General features: G+C 32.9%; 1 protein-coding gene across 2 annotated transcripts; it reads right to left on the bottom strand.

Annotated features, from left to right (window-relative positions):
• Positions 1–484: 484 nt before the first annotated feature.
• Positions 485–17,730, bottom strand: Bre1 (E3 ubiquitin-protein ligase Bre1). Of its 2 annotated transcripts, none has more exons than XM_068773502.1 (17): positions 17,556–17,730; positions 17,249–17,407; positions 16,693–16,879; positions 16,198–16,383; positions 15,001–15,221; positions 14,264–14,539; positions 12,810–12,983; positions 12,462–12,719; positions 10,944–11,051; positions 10,244–10,353; positions 9,786–9,939; positions 8,186–8,341; positions 7,375–7,566; positions 4,813–5,005; positions 3,520–3,614; positions 2,966–3,097; positions 485–2,551 (listed from the first exon to the last, which is right to left on the bottom strand). In XM_068773502.1, the coding sequence occupies exons 2-17, from the start codon at positions 17,399–17,401 to the stop codon at positions 2,399–2,401; spliced, it is 2,748 nt and encodes a 915-aa protein (XP_068629603.1). In that variant the 5' UTR covers positions 17,402–17,407; positions 17,556–17,730; the 3' UTR covers positions 485–2,398. The 2 variants fall into 2 exon arrangements, with proteins under 2 accessions (XP_068629603.1, XP_068629604.1); XM_068773503.1 differs by having other exon boundaries at positions 17,249–17,402.
• Between the last annotated feature and the right edge of the window lie 1,273 nt (positions 17,731–19,003).

Genomic DNA, 19,003 nt, shown 5'->3' with positions numbered 1-19,003 from the left:
TTTTGTAGTAATAAATAGGAAATGAGACTGACGCCTTAGTTACGTTGGCAAATCGGTGAGCTATGTCATCATCAAAAAGAAGCATTTGTTTCTTGCTAATGGCGACTTAACGCGGATAGATTGCATTTGTTTTTCTTTTTAATTCTTTCCGTTCGTAAGTCAGCCTGTTCTCATAATACGTGGGTTATCAGTACAAATATCACATTTGATGTAATCGTTCCATCCATGCCGCTTGCTTTCAGGTGCTAAGGTCACTATAAAAATTGTATTAGTTTAACGTGTTATGCCAGTAAGATTAATAATTCATTAATTAAATACTTCTTTGGACTTAATAAATTATGAGATGGTCAAATTATGTGATGTGTAAGTATGTAAATAAAAACGTATAAAATAATCAGCATTTTTTTATTTTCAAAACTGTTTTAAATGTGAAGTTAAATGTCAGGCACAAAATGGAATAAAATAAATACATTCCCTAATTTATTTCAGACGTTTATTTCACATGAATGTTACAATTTAGATATAGTTACTACAAAAAATTTTAATAGCGTTGTCAATGTTTTTCTACTGTTAAGATAAAATTTACTTTGGAATATTTCGACAAAGTTTGAAAGACTCGACTTTATATGCAAAGTGCAAAATTTTTTATTTAGCACATAAAATGGAACCTCAATCACAGTTAGCAAAATCTAATACATTTTAGTTAAGTTATATTTAAAGCTGGGGCAGTGGGAGGCAAAATATTCCAAATTCCCAATGCAATAAAATAAATCCAAAAACTGTTCATAAATGAGCAGTTCCTGATGAGAACAGCCAGTCCTCAGAAGTACATGAAATATTTGCATACGTCCATACAGGCAACCTCGGTAAATGTTACTACTTATCATCTAATAAATCATACGCTCCTTTGTAATCATACTTACATAAAAAAAGATCTGCACGGAGTCATTTAGATTTCGATAAATAACCTTATCAATTGTTACGAAACAAAATGTTGAAATTCGGACTAAACCATATACATTTACCTTAAACTGCTAAAGTCTAGAAAAAAACATTTTATAACAACAATGGGGATGTTAGAACAGTGTTCAACAAATACCTTGAATTTCATAAAAAAAAATAATTTATTACAAATTTAACGAACTTATAATGGTGGTGACAAAATGTCTTCATAAATATACACCGTATGCAACAATGTTCTAATATTACGAAAGAATGATACCAGAGATTGTGCTTAAACTAAAACAGTATAAGAATATCAGTCAAGTTACACAGGTGTGATCTAATTTATTAAGCTAACATTTACATTATACTTTTTTTTCCTTTTCCCTCACAGATTTCATTGTTTATTGAACACTGATTAGCAATCACTATATCACACTTATCTATCTGTATCTTCTAATGAACATATACACCTAAAACAGAAGTCTACAAAATCAATATACATAAATACAGACAGCTCGCTTGTTCGATTTCATGATATCGACATTAATATAATACTAACAAAACGTGCACGTCACTCGCGTACACATTTGCTAAATGCATTTAAACTTCTTACATTGATTGCGTATGAAAAATTCATAATTAAATACATGGAAAGCTTTACGAAATAAGGAATGAATTTCAACCGATTTCTGGTAGTAATTTCATGTTAAGATAATTACACGTCATTAATCGGCTTCAATATAATTAAAGTTACACATCCATTGTTAAGTTAATCGGTGTAAACCGAGATTTTAAAGTTAGCTATGTATTTAACATTATTTCCATCCAAGTTATTGAAAAGTTCTTCAAAATGTTCACTATCTAATATTTTAATATTCCATGAAAGAATGAAAAGTGAACTAATGTTCACAACCACACACCGCTTTTGCCCAATACTGCTTTTATTTAAATATCCTAATTCTTCTGAGATATTAAGTAAGAGCTCTAATGCCGTGAGATCAAAACAAATATTCGCCCCGAATTATACCAACACCCCTGGTATTTATTTCTAATGAACGATGCCTGTCCGGGATCGCATTGCGCAGAACACCTTTGGAGGGGTTATATGTTTTCGTCAGGCTAACAGTTCAAGTAATCTTCACGTATTTTATTTTTTTTACCCTGAGAATTAATTTAAATACACATTTATATACTGATCACCTCTAGTAGGTAAAAAGATTGCCTACAAAACAATAGTTCTTATAGTGCATAAGTTAATGAATTGTATAATCCATTATAGAAACTTTTAAGAAGTAAGTCTTAGATTATCCTACAAATCCTCCCCTGAGAGCTTCAGAATTTGTAACTTCGATTCAGTAAAAATAAATATTAAAATGATATTTAACAGATTGCATCCGTACAGTTCCAGCGTCCGGGCGCGTATATACAGGTGAGGGTGTGCCCTCCGCGATGTTTATGTTGAGAGATAGAGTCGGTGGTAGTCGTTTGCCCCAAAGGCGGCGTTGCACTTGGGACACTTCCTTTGGCGCGTCTCGTAGCGGGTCCGCAGACAGTCCCAACAGAAGACGTGGAAACATTTCGTTAGAACAGCGTCCTTGCGTTTTACCTGCATACAGTCAAAACAAAAACAATATATTAGTCTTGTGAATTATATTATAAACTGTATATAAGAGTCGGTACAACGACTCGTTCGGAAAGTCAGTTAAGAGAGTCAACTGACTTTTGGCGCAGCAAAATGTACAGATAGTCCATTGACTTACGGTGTAGCAACTTATTAATTAATGTCATTGTAACTCATTTGTAAAGAATAATTCGAATTATTTTCTTGCATTTATTAACAGTACTTTAATCTATTCAAATAAACGGTTAATAACATGCTAACTTTAAATGCTAACTGACATTCAATAATTTGCCAGAATTTATTGGACTGTTGCATTTCTATATAAAATTAACAACAAATATAACCAACCTGTACAATACGTATTATATATACGTTCATTTGTAATTATGCATTATTTACCTTGCAAGAAGGACATGTAAGCGTCTCTTTGTACTCCCGGATCTCCTCCAGTAGGACCTCGTCCATACTGCTGCCGGCCTGTTCCATCTTCTTCATCCTCTCGGCTTTACGCCTCAGGATGGCTAGCTCCTCCTGTACAACAAATGTCATAAACGTCTCTCTTCAATAAACATCCATGGCTCTATTGCATTTGCCAGTTATTATTAAAATGTACCTTGTATATATTGGTTTGAGATAAGGAGGTAAAAACGTCTACATCTCGAGGAAAAAGTGGTCGTTATTCAGTTCACCCGAAATTTTTTATTGAAATTGCTTATAGTCCATATAGAATTATACCACCACCGCCAGCAGCGTTGACGGCGAACTGACAGAACAAAGGGGCCGATAACCCGCCCCATCTCACCCCGCGCATACCTAACGCATGGTACAGTGGTTTCGGTAACATTATAACTAAAATAATTAACAGTTCTTGCTTTTTTTGTCACTTTATTATGTAATAAAAATCCGAGTAGCTAGAGGTATATGTAGCACTGACCAATATTGTCCTTACTTACATGTAATCTTTTTGTTTTGTACGCTTCTGCCTCCAAAGCACTTGTCTTCTCTGCGACTACCTGCTGCGCTTCCTTCATCTGCGCGTGGTATTTCTCTGTAAATATGTGGTAAAGATATTGTAGGAGTGCCATTTTTCAGGATGACAGATATAGAGAAACGGGAGTTTAGTGATCGTTAAAAATGGCAGCTTGGTATATTGATGCGTTCAATTGCCCGTCTGACCCGTATACCGCGATCTAGTTTGTGTCTATTATAAAATCACTATATGTATATATATGGAGAAAAACGAGATTGAAACTATAGGCGACTAATCACTAGTTTATTAATAAAAAAATCTTTTACACACAAAATGCATTTTTTAACAAATTCATGAGTGCGATTTTAAACATATGTTCTGTGTTAATTGACTTCGACTTTGCTCGACGGCCGTAATATGAACGAGCGCGGCCGAGCGCAGACTTTAGTCATCAATAAAGAAATTTTAACCCATCACTTCAATAAAAAATTATTATAATTATATTAGATAAACATAATGCGTCACATCAGGATGATTGGTGTGATATCAAAAAATATTATTAATTTTTTTAAGCTAAATTTTACATTCGTAAAAATAAAATACAACATATTAAAATACTGAATAGTAATGTAAAACATCATAATGTGTTAAAGGACACAGAGTCGCTGCTGAAATTCACCTACGGCTACCGTCGACTAAAGTCGCTGCTCGTACCAAAATGGTTAACCACTAAACAACGCTTTTTGTAAAATGACAACTCTCCACAACTGTCTTAGTGTTCCTTAATAAAATTTACATCACCGTGTACACTTGAAAATATCAATGCAGGTGTCCCCTATAATTGTCCTCGTCGCCTTATAACAAATGTTTTGTGTTATAGTTTAATTATTAACCCTTTCCACTCCAATGTCGAGTGTCACTCGACACTGATTTTGTTCTACAAGCTCCACTGTTGAGTGATACTCGACATGGTGTAATACTTCTTTTTGCGGAAAATTTTATAACAGGAAAGATTTTGGTCACTAAAATGTTTGAATCACGAATGAATGAAACATATTCTAGAATCGCAAGATACTATAATTCAATTAAATTTTAGCTGGTGGAATAAAAACAAAAACCGCCTTGGATTGGAAAGGGTTAAGTTATTTCAGTTATTAAGGTTAATATATAAGCAATCATAATTATGGTCAATGCTGTGTATGCATACATATTATATCATGTTTTACCGTTGGCGTACCTATTTGTAATAAATAAATTTTATAGAGCAATAAAGTACCTAAATGAAGCTTGAGGTCCGCAGCGGACTGTGCGGACTCGATCGCCTTCCGCTTGTGCATCTCCATAGCTTGCTGCCGTAGCAGAAGCTCTTTCTCCACAGCGGACAACGTAGTCTGCAGCAGTCGCTCCTTCTCCTCTAAACGACGTGCCACCGCACCCATCGACTCGATCTGTTGGTCTCTAGTCACCACCTGCAACATTTGAACAGAAATATACAAGATGTAACACGACCGGTGAATCAAACGTATATATATTATAACTATTCAGCTAGTTTTGTGTTATTAAGTTCTCTGACAGGACTGATTAAAAAAACAAATTCTCAAATGAATTGAACCGCAAATTGGTTAACATACATAAGGGTGAAATGGATTGGTAATGAGTTCCCCCCACACCTGGACCACGTTTGATTCACCGGTCGTGGTACACCTTGTATATTTTAGGTTGATAATGAGTTTTGTTCTGGTTGCGATCTTTGAAGTGAACACGTTATTTTCGAGTCTCTGTGATATTTAAAAGAAAGTGGGGAATAAAAGGACGTTTCTTCCGCAAAAAGTGCATCCAAATACGGCGAAAACTCCTAGGAATCAAAATCATATTATCTAAGTGAAAAACACTAGTGATTCCTACGAAAAAACGACAAAACACGTGCAAGCCAAAACATAAATATAACCAGATCTAAGTACAACATTTAGGTACAGCTTGAGTTGCTAAATGAAAAAATTATTGCCACCTTGAAAACCGGTTACTATAACTACCAAAAGATTGCCAGCAGTGAAAAAATTTGTAGAAAATAAATTACATAAGACGAAAACTAAAATGATCGACATGATGCAATCAATTATGGCAAAAATGAATGAACCAAACTGTTGGAATCACCGAAAATGTACCAAAAATATTGAACTCGAACTCGTATAAAACTCGAATCGCTCATGCTAGAAAATCGACAATTAAAATAAGAGGTTAAGATTCTTAAATCAAAAATACAACACATGGAAAAACACCAAAAGAAAAGTAACATAATAATATACAGTATACAAGAAACCGAGATCAGATACCAACAACTCTTCGGACGTAGAGAAATGGGACAAGTGGGAAATAAGTAACCTCCAGAGAATAAGAAAGCCAGCTAAAACTAAAATCAGACCTGTACTAATGTCAGTCACCCTGACTTGAAGAAATTATGAACTGTTCAAAAACAAACAACACCTCGCTAAAAATGTCTACATAAGTGATAATTACCCCAAAGATATATTAAACAAAAGTAACAAACTTAGGTTACAATAATAAGAGCAAATAAAACATGGCAAGAAGGCTCACATCCACTATGATAAGTTAATTATTTCCGACACTAATAAAACTCTTCAGGAAAAGAGGAAGCCGAAGGTCAATGCAGTTTCACTTCCAACCCACCCAAAACACACAGATGATGGACAAACAACAGGTGAACCCAAAAAAATCAAAAGAAGTGATATGAAAAACTATTTCCCAAGATCGTCAACTCGAACAGTAACTGAATCAACTTTAAAAAACTAACAAAGAGAAGCACCTGGAACCATATGAAGTACAAACAAATATAACTACCACAAATTTCCCCCCAAACCGGCTGATACCATGGGGGCAACTGACCAAAACCCTCCAATAAATAATAAAGAACTGACACATATACACAAAATTACTATGCATTGGAACATTCAATGCACGATCTATAACATTCGCAACAAGATACATAGAACTCATGCATTCAATAGAAAAAATTAAATTCGACATTCTTGGCTTAGCCAAAGTCAGACAAATGGATTGTAGCATCAAAGAAGATGAAGATTTTATCTTTTGCTTTAAAGGAGAGACTCCTTGTCTGCATGGAGTGGGTTCCTTGATCAAAAAAGACGATAGAAACAATATTATAAATTTCAGAGGCTTTTTGTCCAACTGTGCAATTTGAGAAAAAGGTGATTTCAATCCAAGTGTTCGCACAAACTGAAAAAGCTTCTAACGAAGAAATTGACCAATTCTACAACATTACAAGAAGCACAATCCTTGGCTGGTGAAAACCTACTAGTAATTGGAGACTTTAATGCGAAAGTAGGTTTGGTCTGGCAAAATCCAACGAAGATATGATTTTAGGAAAATTTAGTTACTGAATTGCAAAAGCGACGAAATGGACAGGACCTAGCGGGAAAAGACGAAAAGGGCGTTTCATAAATCGATGGCGCGATGACATCATAGCTACTACAGGAAAGGAGTGGACCAAGCTAGCCAAAAACAGAGAAAAGTGGAACAAGCTGGAGAAGACCTATACCCAAAGAGGGGTTCCCATCTAAAGTAAGTTTCCAAATCAATCAACATAACAAAAAAATAGAAATTAATGTAAAGTTTAATCATTTTATTGGATATTATATAAATATGTTAAACTTACTATAGTGAAGGCAAATAAAAAAGTATTATTATTATAACAATGAGTTTTGCAGCTTTTTGGACTTGATTTATTTTATATTCTACAACTCCAAGATTAGGTTATAAGACAGGAGGGTGGAACATGATATTCAGCAAGTCCTTGTACCTGTTCCTGTAACAGCTGCTTCTCTTCTCGCAGCAGTTTGTGCAGCGAGTTGGCCTTGATGCGCTCCGACATCAGTTTGAAGTTGGCGTCGTCCTTTTCGCGCAGCTGTTGGATCAGGCGAGAGTTTTGCTCTTGCATATCCTCAAACGCCTGCCCAGTCACCTCCATTTCATTAAGCAAAGCTTCTTCCTCCTGAAAAAATTATAGTTGAAAAAGGTATTTTATATTTACTGATATCTAATCAAATCGATTCTTACAAAAGTACTACTTTTTTGGTTAGACAAATCAAGATGGAGGCCGCCCTCCCAACGGTCCAATTGGAGCCATAACCATCATTTCAATCGCAGGACGTCCACTGCTGGACTAGGACTGGAAAGGTCTACCTCATAGATTTCTAATAGGACTTGTTAAAAGTGACCTGCATCCAGCATATTTCAATGACTATCAAGATTGTCTGTCCACCTTGTGGGTGTCCATGTTCTCCAATCAGGAAACTAAACTCCAGCGACCATTTTTTCTGCAAGCTGTGTGACTTTTCCGTCTGCCACTTTAACATGCCGATTCACCGGGCTACGCCAGTTACTTTCGTTTGTCTACAGATCTCCTCATTTCTGATTTTATACCAAGCATAGCCCTAATATATAATTTAAAACAATGAACTATATTCGGCGTCTCTACCTGTATAAGCAGATGTAATTGAACATCTTATTTGTATAAGCAGGTATAATAACGAGTCTCAATCGACAACACATAGACAAAACTTTAAATTTTCACGGATATTCAATTTTTGGTGACGATGATATAAATTTACCTGGGACCCTGCAAACGGCCTGGAGAACGCATGCAGCGGATCAGCGTTGGGTCGGGCGCATGACAACTGCTTTTGCAGTTCGTACTTTTGCTCCTCCAACTGCTTGATCTTGCGCAGCGCGTCCTCATCGGCTAGCCGCCGCTCGCGTTTGCTTTCCTGTTCATTAATTTAATAAGTTGATAATAATGCATAGTAGTCATTTGTATCATTATCGTTTCAACCGATAGACGCCTATTGCAAGACAGTCCCAAAAATCACAATGATGACTAGTATCCAACAACTTTCCTCAACTTTGACTATGGGCGTCGGTCCACCTAGGTCCTACTCACGCCGCATCTATCGGTTTGTGGTCTTCACTATAGAACCCTTCGGAATAGAAAAAACAAATAGAAAAAACTTCAAAATATTGTGCACCTAAGACATGTATGCATTACTTTGAAAATTGATACAATATTAATCCATTTAACAAACTATAGTATACAAAAATATTAAAAACATATTAAAAATAATTCTTAATGCAAAACAACATTAAAATAAGCAGAAACAATTGGACATAAGCACGCACCTGTAACATAATATTCAAAGCCCCTATATTTTTACATTAAGATGTTTAAATTTTAATATTAAAATAATAAATATATCGAATTTTAGTGAGACAAGTGTGATTTCATTGTACTCGTGTGTTATTCATTTTAAAAATAAGTATTAATCTACTACTACAAAATCATTAAATGGCAAAACTTGAGGCATCACATATGCCTTTCCAATCCACACAAACCTGTTCATCTTATTTCTGAAAAACCCCGTACTGTAACTTGGCATGATATTAGAAAAACCCCATAATGTAAATTGGCATAATCTTGCAATAACATCCTAGGCCTAATCATTCCCACGGTAGAGCGGAGAAATTTGCGTGCCAAAATTACTCTATATTCCTTACTTATGTCTAACACTTCCGTCTTCCTATTTAACACAATACCATGCAATTGCTAAGCTGAAACCATAATCATTGATTGTCAAATAATAATTTACTAGTTCTTCTTTTCCAAAATTTAACATTTGAATTCATTAATTCTTCTTTTCCTGTCCAAAGCACTGCACTTTAGAATAAATTTCCCCTCGGAATTAGAAAAGCAACAAACCAATATATTTATATTTAAAAAGAAGTTTCATGACCTTTTTGTGGAAGAATCGTCAGAACACTATCTCCAATAACGAATATGTATATATTATATCCTCTATTTGTGTCTATAAGTAATTACGTAATAATTATAGTATAAAGTGTTCAAATAACTAATTAACTTTAATATATGGTATAAGGAGGTTCATGAGAATGCCTAAAAGCATAAGTTCACTGAGAAAAACACTAAAAAATACTTTTTCTATTTAAAAAAAAAACAAACAAGATAAATTGAAATATGAATTGGACTATAGCTGTTGTTGTTGATGCTTCAATAAATATTTAATCTAATATTAACTTTCTTATCCTCCTATTGTATTAAACTGTGACAGTCTTGGTATTTCCATAAGTTACAGAATTTGTCAGTACAAAATCAGTCCAGGCATCGAATTAGATATAATATAAATATTATGACTTCACCTGGGCCATTTTAGCTTTCTGGCGATGGTCCTCTAGTTCTTGTCGCGCTTTCCTCTCAGCCGCCATGAGTTGCACTTTATCGCGTTGCTCTTTGCTAACGCCCTTGTACATGTCTAATAATAGCTTTAGTTCTTTTTGCTCATTCACTGCTTTCCTGAAATAAATAACGCAAATTATTATACCTCATTCATTCAGATCTATATATATTTTTTTTAATAATGAATAATATTGATAATGGTACATAATCTCTTATATATAACATTTAGTCGAAATCAATAACACCATTTTCATCCTGGCAAGTGAGTGATCTAAATTTCACACAATATGTACGTACAAAATTGTTAGTTAATTGCATTTCCTATAATAATATAGTAATAAAAAATTATAAGCCGGGAAGCCTAGGAAAACGCAACGCAGTCGCCAGCAGGTTTCCTATATACATATTATTTTATACTGACTTGAGCTGTTGTTTGAGTTCCTTGATAATCTGGTCCTGTTCATGCAGCTTTCCCCGCGCGTGGTCCTTCCCAGCCGGCTTGTCGACACCCATGCTACCGCTTTCCTCTCCCTGAATAACATCATCTTTTTAAACCAGTCCCTAACCCCACCTGCCCAATACTTCAGATGCTCGGTATTATCACTATTTACCCGACTACGGCGCACAGATACAATCTATACAGATACTCAAACATTGCTTGAATGCTACAGACCAATAAAAGGTGAATTCGCCGTTGTTGTGTTGAATTCTAGGATTTAAGAAAAATCAATATGGCGGGTGTTAAACAAAACACAAGATAAAAATAAAAAAGAAAAACATAAGAAAAACAAACACTTAAATCGCTACCAAGAAGCTATTTAAATATAGGTGTTCTTTGTTAGTCCCATTGGTAATGAAGAACTGTGTAACAAATTAAAAATATCACTACTAATATACTGGCAATATGATTAGTTTATGTATGCGTGTTTGTTTGTGATATTGATAAAACAGTTTTGCTTCACAAATAGCATTGAATATAGTTTTGTCTATGTCATATTGCAGAGTGTAATGTATAAGTAAAGCGGTATAAAATAAAAACAAAATGACGGTTATACAGATTTGGTGCTAGAGACTGGTAAAAGGCATTGTACAAGCTGTTAGAGAAGGACTATAGAGCATACATCGGGATCGGGCTCCTCCTTTTTAACAGGAGGCGGTTTCTCGTCGGGCTGCTCCCCACTCGCCGCAGCACCGCCGCGGGCCGCCGCCTCTTCTGTCTCTTTACGAAGCTGCACAAAAGATTCAAATAAACAACGGGAAAAGAGGCCAGGAAAGTATAAAAAAATTAAATAAAACAATAAATCAAAATAATCCGACCACAGTAAATGTAAAATAAAATAATGTCTCAGCGGATGACATCCGCCATATTAATTATTAAATTCTTTATTCAAATTGATACTCTCATTTGCTGGCTGAAATCGGCATAGACATAACATTACCCTTCTATTGGTCTCGCCGTAGTCGGGTAATTACAATATAGCTCATGACAGTACAGTTAAGTATACAGCAACATGTGGAAGGATTCTCATTCTTTTGAAACTGGAAAGTATTATAAATATTATCGCAGCACTTGGTTGGGTCTGAAATTCTGTCATATTTTTATTTAGCTTAAATATCACATACTGGCCAGGAATGTTTGGATGATTTTGAATAGGGAACTTTTGTGCTATCTTAAAAAAATATTAATTATATTAATTATAACTAAAGGCCAATCGATAAGCGGGAAGTAAGATTCCAAATCGTTTTTCAAATTTAGAATTTTTTATTGTTTTATAAATATATTTATTAAAAATTTGCTGTTCAAACATTAACTCAAAGTGTCCTATTCTTGTACATTTAAGACGCCACACAACATATTAGGAATATAAATCACATTGACTGGAAAAAAGTTTGCCTTTTAGGTTTGATATATGTACAACCACAACAAGAGTGCAAAAAGAATAGAAGGGACTGTAGAGGTTATTGACAAAACACTTCTTCACAGGTATCTTAAAAATTAAAGCTCAAATGATCCCATACTTAAAAGGAGGCAGTAAAAAAATTGCAGTAAATTTCATGGTATCATCATCGTAATGGTGAAAATGAGCAATCAAGGCATTGTTTTTCATCATTTATGTTCTAAGAGTTAGTTATAAAATATTTTAAATGAACTACACGTCTGAAGAGCTTCAATTGCACCATTGGTCTTAAAATACGATTTTACCAGTCTCTGGTGAAGCTTACAAGTTAATTTGTAATAAATATATCAGGTACTTATGAAATCGACTTCAGTGTGAACTTAAACTGATGGATTAGAAAAATAAAAATAATTCAAACTTGGAATTGTAAGATTATATTTAATTAAAGCGATGCAACTGCTAGTATAAGAAATAATGACTGCAGTTAAAGACTGACATTAGAGAGTGGGAATCCATATTCAAAATCAAAGTAAATTTGGAATATCTTTCAAAAAAATGTTAACTGCTTCTATCTACTTTTGTTTTTACACAAAATTCACATGCAAAAAACAAAAGTCAAGTGTTTCTGACAGAACTTATGACCCGACTATGTATATAAAGTTAATGTGACAAGTGTACTTTAAACCTTGATTTATAATCTATATTGCCTGTACCTTTGAATAGCTTTAAGAAAACACTTACTTTATTTAACTCTTGGCTGGTATCCTTATACTTTCTTTTGTACCTCGACACTTCACCCTTCAACTGTTGATTATGGTTCTGCAGAGAAGTTATCAAATGCCTCATCTCTCTGTTAATGGGGCCTGTCTGTTCATTAGCAGCCAAGTTTTGTTCAAATTCTATCCTTAGCATCTCATACTCCTTCCTTAATTGACCCAGTACATCTTCTAGCTGTATCATCTCAGCTCTTAGAGCTTTTTGCCTTGCTAATTCTTCACTCTAGAATGTAACAATAGGTGATTGATGTATATACAAAGAATAGCTTTGTAGAGATTGCTAAACTATTATGAAGTAAAATATATGACATACCTCCATCATCTCAATTTGTCGCATATGTAAATTTTTGGCATTTTGCAATTGCAGACGTGTCTCATCCAGCGCCGTCTTCATTTGCATTGACTCATTGTAAAGGACAGAGAACTGACTTTGCAGACATTTGTATTCAGTTGTCTCTACAATCACTGATTCCGGTAACTGGCGAATCTGACATAAAAAAAAAAAGTATACCATTAAAAAGTACTAGTAAGCAGATAAAGTAGAACATTATTAGTGACCATTATCAGACAAATTTGAATATTACTTAGTATAATCAAGTAATATTATCTTTTTTGTTTATATATAGCAGGGGCGGTCAACCTGTGGCTGCAAGCCCTGATGTAGCTAGATTTGTAACTCGTGATAATTGTAACCGAGTACAATTTTCATTTTTTGTAATTATATTTAATTTCATATATTTTGTACTCTTGTAAAGTAAAATAAAACATTTTTGAAACGTTATTATTAGCGGCACGCCAAAAATTGGCTACTATTATCAAGGCACTTGGCCACTGCTGATGTAGTGTTTACACTATTTAGTTAAGTTTTGGTCAGCAGACACATTAGCTTAACAATATGAGGATAATATGAGTGAGAATCAAATGACATTTTAGTAAAACTGCCTATAAATTCGCCTCTAGAATATCATCTCCTATTTTACCATTGAACAATAATAACATAAATGATACTGCTTTGTTGATGCTTTATCACAACAATGCAAATTCAACTTAGAGACATTAATAATATTTGAGCAGAGATTCCCAGAGTTGTTGTATCCACACCCACAGACATTGAAATCAGTCTATCAATATAATTAAAAACTGTTTGTCAAGTAAAGAGTCAACAAAGGCTTAAATCAATTAATATTAGTTTTATTCCTAAAACTATATTAGTATTTTTCCTAAAACTTTTATGATACCATTGTGCTACTTTCAAAAAACTTAAAAAGTTAGTAATTGCAAACAAGTTCATGCAAGATAATATATAGCAATAGAATAAATAAAAAAAAAAATTAAAGGCTTATTGAAATAACAAAACCAGTGTAATAAATATCTAAATCATAATGGATTGTAGATGAAAACATAATAAATTGGGTGCACATTTTTTTTTAATTTGATAACTGCTCACTGTAATCTTACATTCTTTTAAAAATGCCTGTGTATTCTTCATACATATTTTTAAAAATAACACATACAAAATATTTTGTCTTTTACCTATGTTTATTGAACATTCACTTCTAATATACAACACTGTACTATTTTAAAGTATTTTATACAATTCAAATATCAAAGGTAACAAGTTTATGATCTGCTAAAACTAAATTATACTCAATTAATCAAAGACAGCCAATACCACAACCTATTTAATTATGGTGATTTTTGGGGGAAGCCAAGCCTTGCAGTGTACGCCTATCAACTGACATGATAATAAAATAAAATTATACTCACATCCATTTTTAGTTTTTCAACTTCTTTCAGTGTATCCCTATGTTGTCGATGCAGGCGGTCAAGTTCTGCAAGTCGGTTATTGGCCAATTCACGTTGTTCCTCTAACTCAGCTGCTACATCTTCCAACTTAGCGACAGCTGCTGCTGACATGGGTGTCGCTCCGCCGGAGCTTGTTCCACTTGCGCTACTTGCACTGGCCCCTGATTGGTGGTAGCTTTTAAGTTTCTCTATCGCCTCCGCTAAATGATTTTCCAACTTGTCATTTCTTGATCTCACCTGCAACAAAATAATACATTTAAAATAATAAATCATTAAATAAGATGCTTATATATTTAAATATTTACTTTGTCACCATTATTTCTGACATATACCATCCATTCCAATATAGGGTTCCTCCAAATTTTCAATAGAACTGATTGGAAGTAACCTTCATCAAACATCTTCCAATGACCTAAACAACACTTATATATATATATGATCCATTTAAAATATACCAGCGCTTAATTATCCATTTTTATAAATAGCCATTCACTAATAGCTTCCACTATAAGTTGCCATGTAATGTCTATAAAATATACACACTTTCGAAAATCTTTAAAGGATTTCTTAAACAATTGAAACACTTTACAAAGACTCATACAATATTTAGGTTGATTTACAAATATCCATTTTCATCACATGGACACGACATGGAAACAAAAATATGTACCTCTCATTGCATATAATATAACAATTACCTTCATTAGTTCATACTGCAAGTCATCAATTTGATTCTTTAACTCTGCATTCTCTGTATCACGACTATTCACTGCATCTTGCAATTGTGCTACACGCAGCGTCATTGCATGGTGACTTTCATGTAACGTTGTACACAGGGCCTGAAGCCGTCGATTTTCTGCCGTTACTTCCTCATTAGTTGCACGAATAACTTCATCCAATGATGGAGCGGGTGCACTTTCTAATGTTAAAAAGTAAACTTGAATTAATGTAGATATCTAGAAATCCTGTTTCAATATATAGAAATATATAGTAAAAAATAAAGATGTATTTGAGAAAATCCTTATGCTTTATAAATTGCTATGAAATGACACTATAAATCTAAATTCCATTCCTGAAACTTGGTTGATAAAAGACTATATGATCTGAACTGATGATTTAAATAAATAAGGCATAGCTTACTTGGAATACTAAACAAGTAAATTAGATACAATTGCAAACCAAATCAAAGATCTCCATACAAATATAAAGGTATCTAACATTATTGTAATTTAGTTTACCTGAATATTTTATACAGGCATTGATTAAACATGAAAAAATAAATTTCTTAATGATAATAAATTTATTTTCAGATGACTAACTAAAATTTAAGCATTGGCTTATTATGTTATGAAAAGAACTTTTTTTTCATAAAAACCTGGCAAGCGAATAAGACATTGAAAAACTAAAACAGCTTCTGAAGTAACTTTTGTTACTTTTTCTATTTGTAACAAATGCAGTTGCCTCCTTAATCTCTTAGAACAAAATTTCTTTAAGTAAATAAGCTTCATTGACTATCTCTTTCAGCTAATTAAAAAACATGAAAAGCAATAATAAAATAGATATGCAAACATTTACTTTTAGTTTCTACTGGCTAGAAAGTATGCACAGATATTTCAGTACATTTCTATTCTTTAAAAATAAAATGAAAAATTAACCAAATAATTCCATGAAGATAAGTCAAAATACCCTCAAGAATAATGTAAAGTTTAATAGTTATGAAGACCGATGAACAACTTATTTGCTTATATAATGATTTTGAGAAAAACTTAATACATAAAAAAGTGAAATTATTAATGCACATTGTTAGCAGAATTTTCGCAATGATTTAAAAATTTAAAGCAATTTTTTGGAAGTTATGATAATAAATTAGGAAATAGAGTTGTTGAGTAACTTACCTTCTCCCTCTCCCTTGATGGCTCTCCAAATTTTGTCATTCCTCTGCTGTAACCGATCAAAAGCTTGTAAAACTTTTGCCACTGCTCTTTTGCTGACTTGCACTCGATTCGCTAACTGAGCATCCAACTCCTCTTTGTCCCATGTTGATAACTGCATTAAGAATGAAGTTGTTGCCTCATTCTCATCTACAACACACAAATATGGAGTATACCTAAAACCATAACATTAATTTTTCATACTCATGATAATTCTCAATTACTACCCTTGCTTAACTAATGTCAAATAATGAAAATCAAATTTTCATAAAATAAATATAAATAATAATTTATGTTCCATTATAATAAATCTATTATAACAAAAACTTGATTTATTTACAGCTACACAGTGTTGTTCATAATCTAAGTAATAAGATTATAATTTAGTAATTCATTGTATATAAATGTTGTACACAGATATTTAGTTAAATATAAGAATTGAAAGACAGAGAAGATTACTCTTGTTTTCTGATTCATCAGCAGTCTCAGCATCAAAACGCTGCAACAATACCCTAATATCTTCATTCAGTAAATTCCAGTAGCGGTTTACAACACACAAAACTGCATCATCCTGTGTTTGACGCTTCTCCAACTGTTCAATTCTCGCCCTGAGTTCAGCCTCACACCGATGTCTTTGTTCTATTCTCTAAAAATAATAAGTCACCATATTATAATAACATAAACTAATATGAAATAAAGCTGCTAATTGCAATTGCATTTTAAAAGTTAGAGACCAAAGATAGTTTGCCATGCTACATAAATTTTACATCTAGTATTTAGTAATAACAATTTCAACTGTCTTTAGAGGTTATAAATTAAATCATAATACTTTTAAAAAACAATACTTCAAAAATGCTAACTAAATCGTCTAACGTGAAAATTCAAACTTTTAATTAATTAAAATGATAATATGAACTCTTTATTATTGAAAACTTTAAGCAGCTGATCATGTTATTCATTTTCAGGGCATGAAAACTACCTACGTATGTATGATTGGAAATAAAATTGTATATACCTGAGCTAATTTTTTATTTTGAAATTGAAGGACTTTGATGTCCATTTCTTCGAGGGTGGAAACGGGCCCAATGAGATGAGGTTCGAAATGAACCTTCTTAATTGGTGGTTGGTTGCTTCCATTGCCACTGTCTTCCGCCGACCGCTTCGACATCCTGGACTAAGTTAACTTTATATATTAAAGCTTTGCAACGAACATTTACAAAGTTATTGATTTTGATAATCCATATAAAATAGATATCACAGATTCTATACTAACAATACCCTCAAATGTACTTCATTTTAATTCGGTTGGATAATATACATACCTGTTTGTCAATATTGACAATTCATTAATTATTTTAAAACAATAATGAAAATAACGATATATTGTATGTATTGCAGATAAATCCTCCTAACATTTTATTAAAATTTAAGTAGAGAATATTTTATTTTATGTAAGTAAACCGAGTAATCTACACCCTAATCCTTCTCAGCCAACTAACCAACTTTCCATAGACCAAAAATTTTAACTTAACAGTGCTACCAGTTATAAATTTATAATTACTTACTAGACTTAAAATATTGAAAAAGAGGAGTAAAAATTATTTGTAAATTACACAATGCCTAGAGGAACATTAATGTTTTGGCAAATATGATTTTAGTACCAAAATAATTTTAAGTTATGGTAAAATTAATTGAACCATTGAAATTATATGAAAAAAGTTGTATACATTTTTACATAGAATATTCCGTAAAAAATGGTGCTGTTTTTACACATATTGATACTTATTTATCATAAAAACTGGTGACGAAAATATCTTCATTATTTTAGAAAAAACACTGATAAGCCATAATGCCTATTACATAAGCATTTTAATGTTATTTTAGTAGATTACTGTAACTATTACTATAATTATGTTACAATTATAACCCATATTAACGCAATAAAATTAAATTTCGTAAAGAAGAAGCTTTTCAATAAGTGTCGATGATTAATTACAAGGTTAAAAATATTCTTGGTATTTAATAGAGATTTCAATGTATCTACTATCTTTATGTAACGGTTATGTTTTCGAGAAAAACAAAATGTAAATATTTAAAAGTATATACTATTACTATATGATGTACAATTAGGACTATTGTAGAACGGCTAATGTTTAAGTTTTTAATTTATTGTTATGAATGTATAATTATCAAAGACGGAAAGTTTTGCGACATCTATTACCAAAAGTTTGTACAAAATAGGTGAAGTTTTAAGTCTTCGTTAGATGGATTTAGCGAGCCGTATCTTACGTACCTACGTCACATTTTGTCATTCTATACCATAACTTAGAGACGATGATTGTAATTTAATAAACATCTCCGATGGTTTTATATTCGGTCAATCTACTTGTGTACTGGAGCTATAAAATTAGAATAAATACAGTAAATTTGAGACATTCTTGACGCAAGGAATTAAAATCTGGTGACTCGGGAGGTCCAAAATTAGTGGAACGGTAGTTTCAGCAACTCCGAGATCTTCAACGGGAGACAGATTTTAGCCTAGACTTGACTACAAGCGATTATGAAAATAAGCAATTTTTTATATTACACTTCTATTTTTATGGTAATATAACTGACCTATAAAAAGGCGTCAAAAAACGACGTTTTACAAACAGAAGTGAGGACTTCTTCTATTATACTAAAAAGCAGACAAACTTTCAAGCCAAATAGCATTTTCTTTTTATATAAATTCTAACATTGTCAATTTCAGTATCAAAATTAAGAAACGAGC

The sequence above is a fragment of the Battus philenor genome, unplaced genomic scaffold (assembly GCF_028537555.1).
Source record: "Battus philenor isolate CCGP_79_NKW_IND1 unplaced genomic scaffold, ilBatPhil1.0.hap1 SCAF_6, whole genome shotgun sequence".
Classification (NCBI taxonomy): Eukaryota; Metazoa; Arthropoda; class Insecta; order Lepidoptera; family Papilionidae; genus Battus; species Battus philenor.
Note: the sequence above shows the minus strand (reverse complement) of the source record. Positions and strands in the feature narration are given on the sequence as shown.

Excerpts from the sequence above, each read along its gene's own strand:
- Bre1 (XM_068773502.1), bottom strand. The coding sequence starts at position 17,401 with ATGTCGAAGCGGTCGGCGGAAGACAGTGGCAATGGAAGCAACCAACCA. Across the intron at positions 9,940-10,243 it reads GAACTCAAACAACAGCTCAA|GAAAGCAGTGAATGAGCAAA; the intron begins GTCAGTATAAAA and ends TATTTATTTCAG. Across the intron at positions 2,552-2,965 it reads TTACATGTCCTTCTTGCAAG|GTAAAACGCAAGGACGCTGT; the intron begins GTAAATAATGCA and ends GACTGTATGCAG.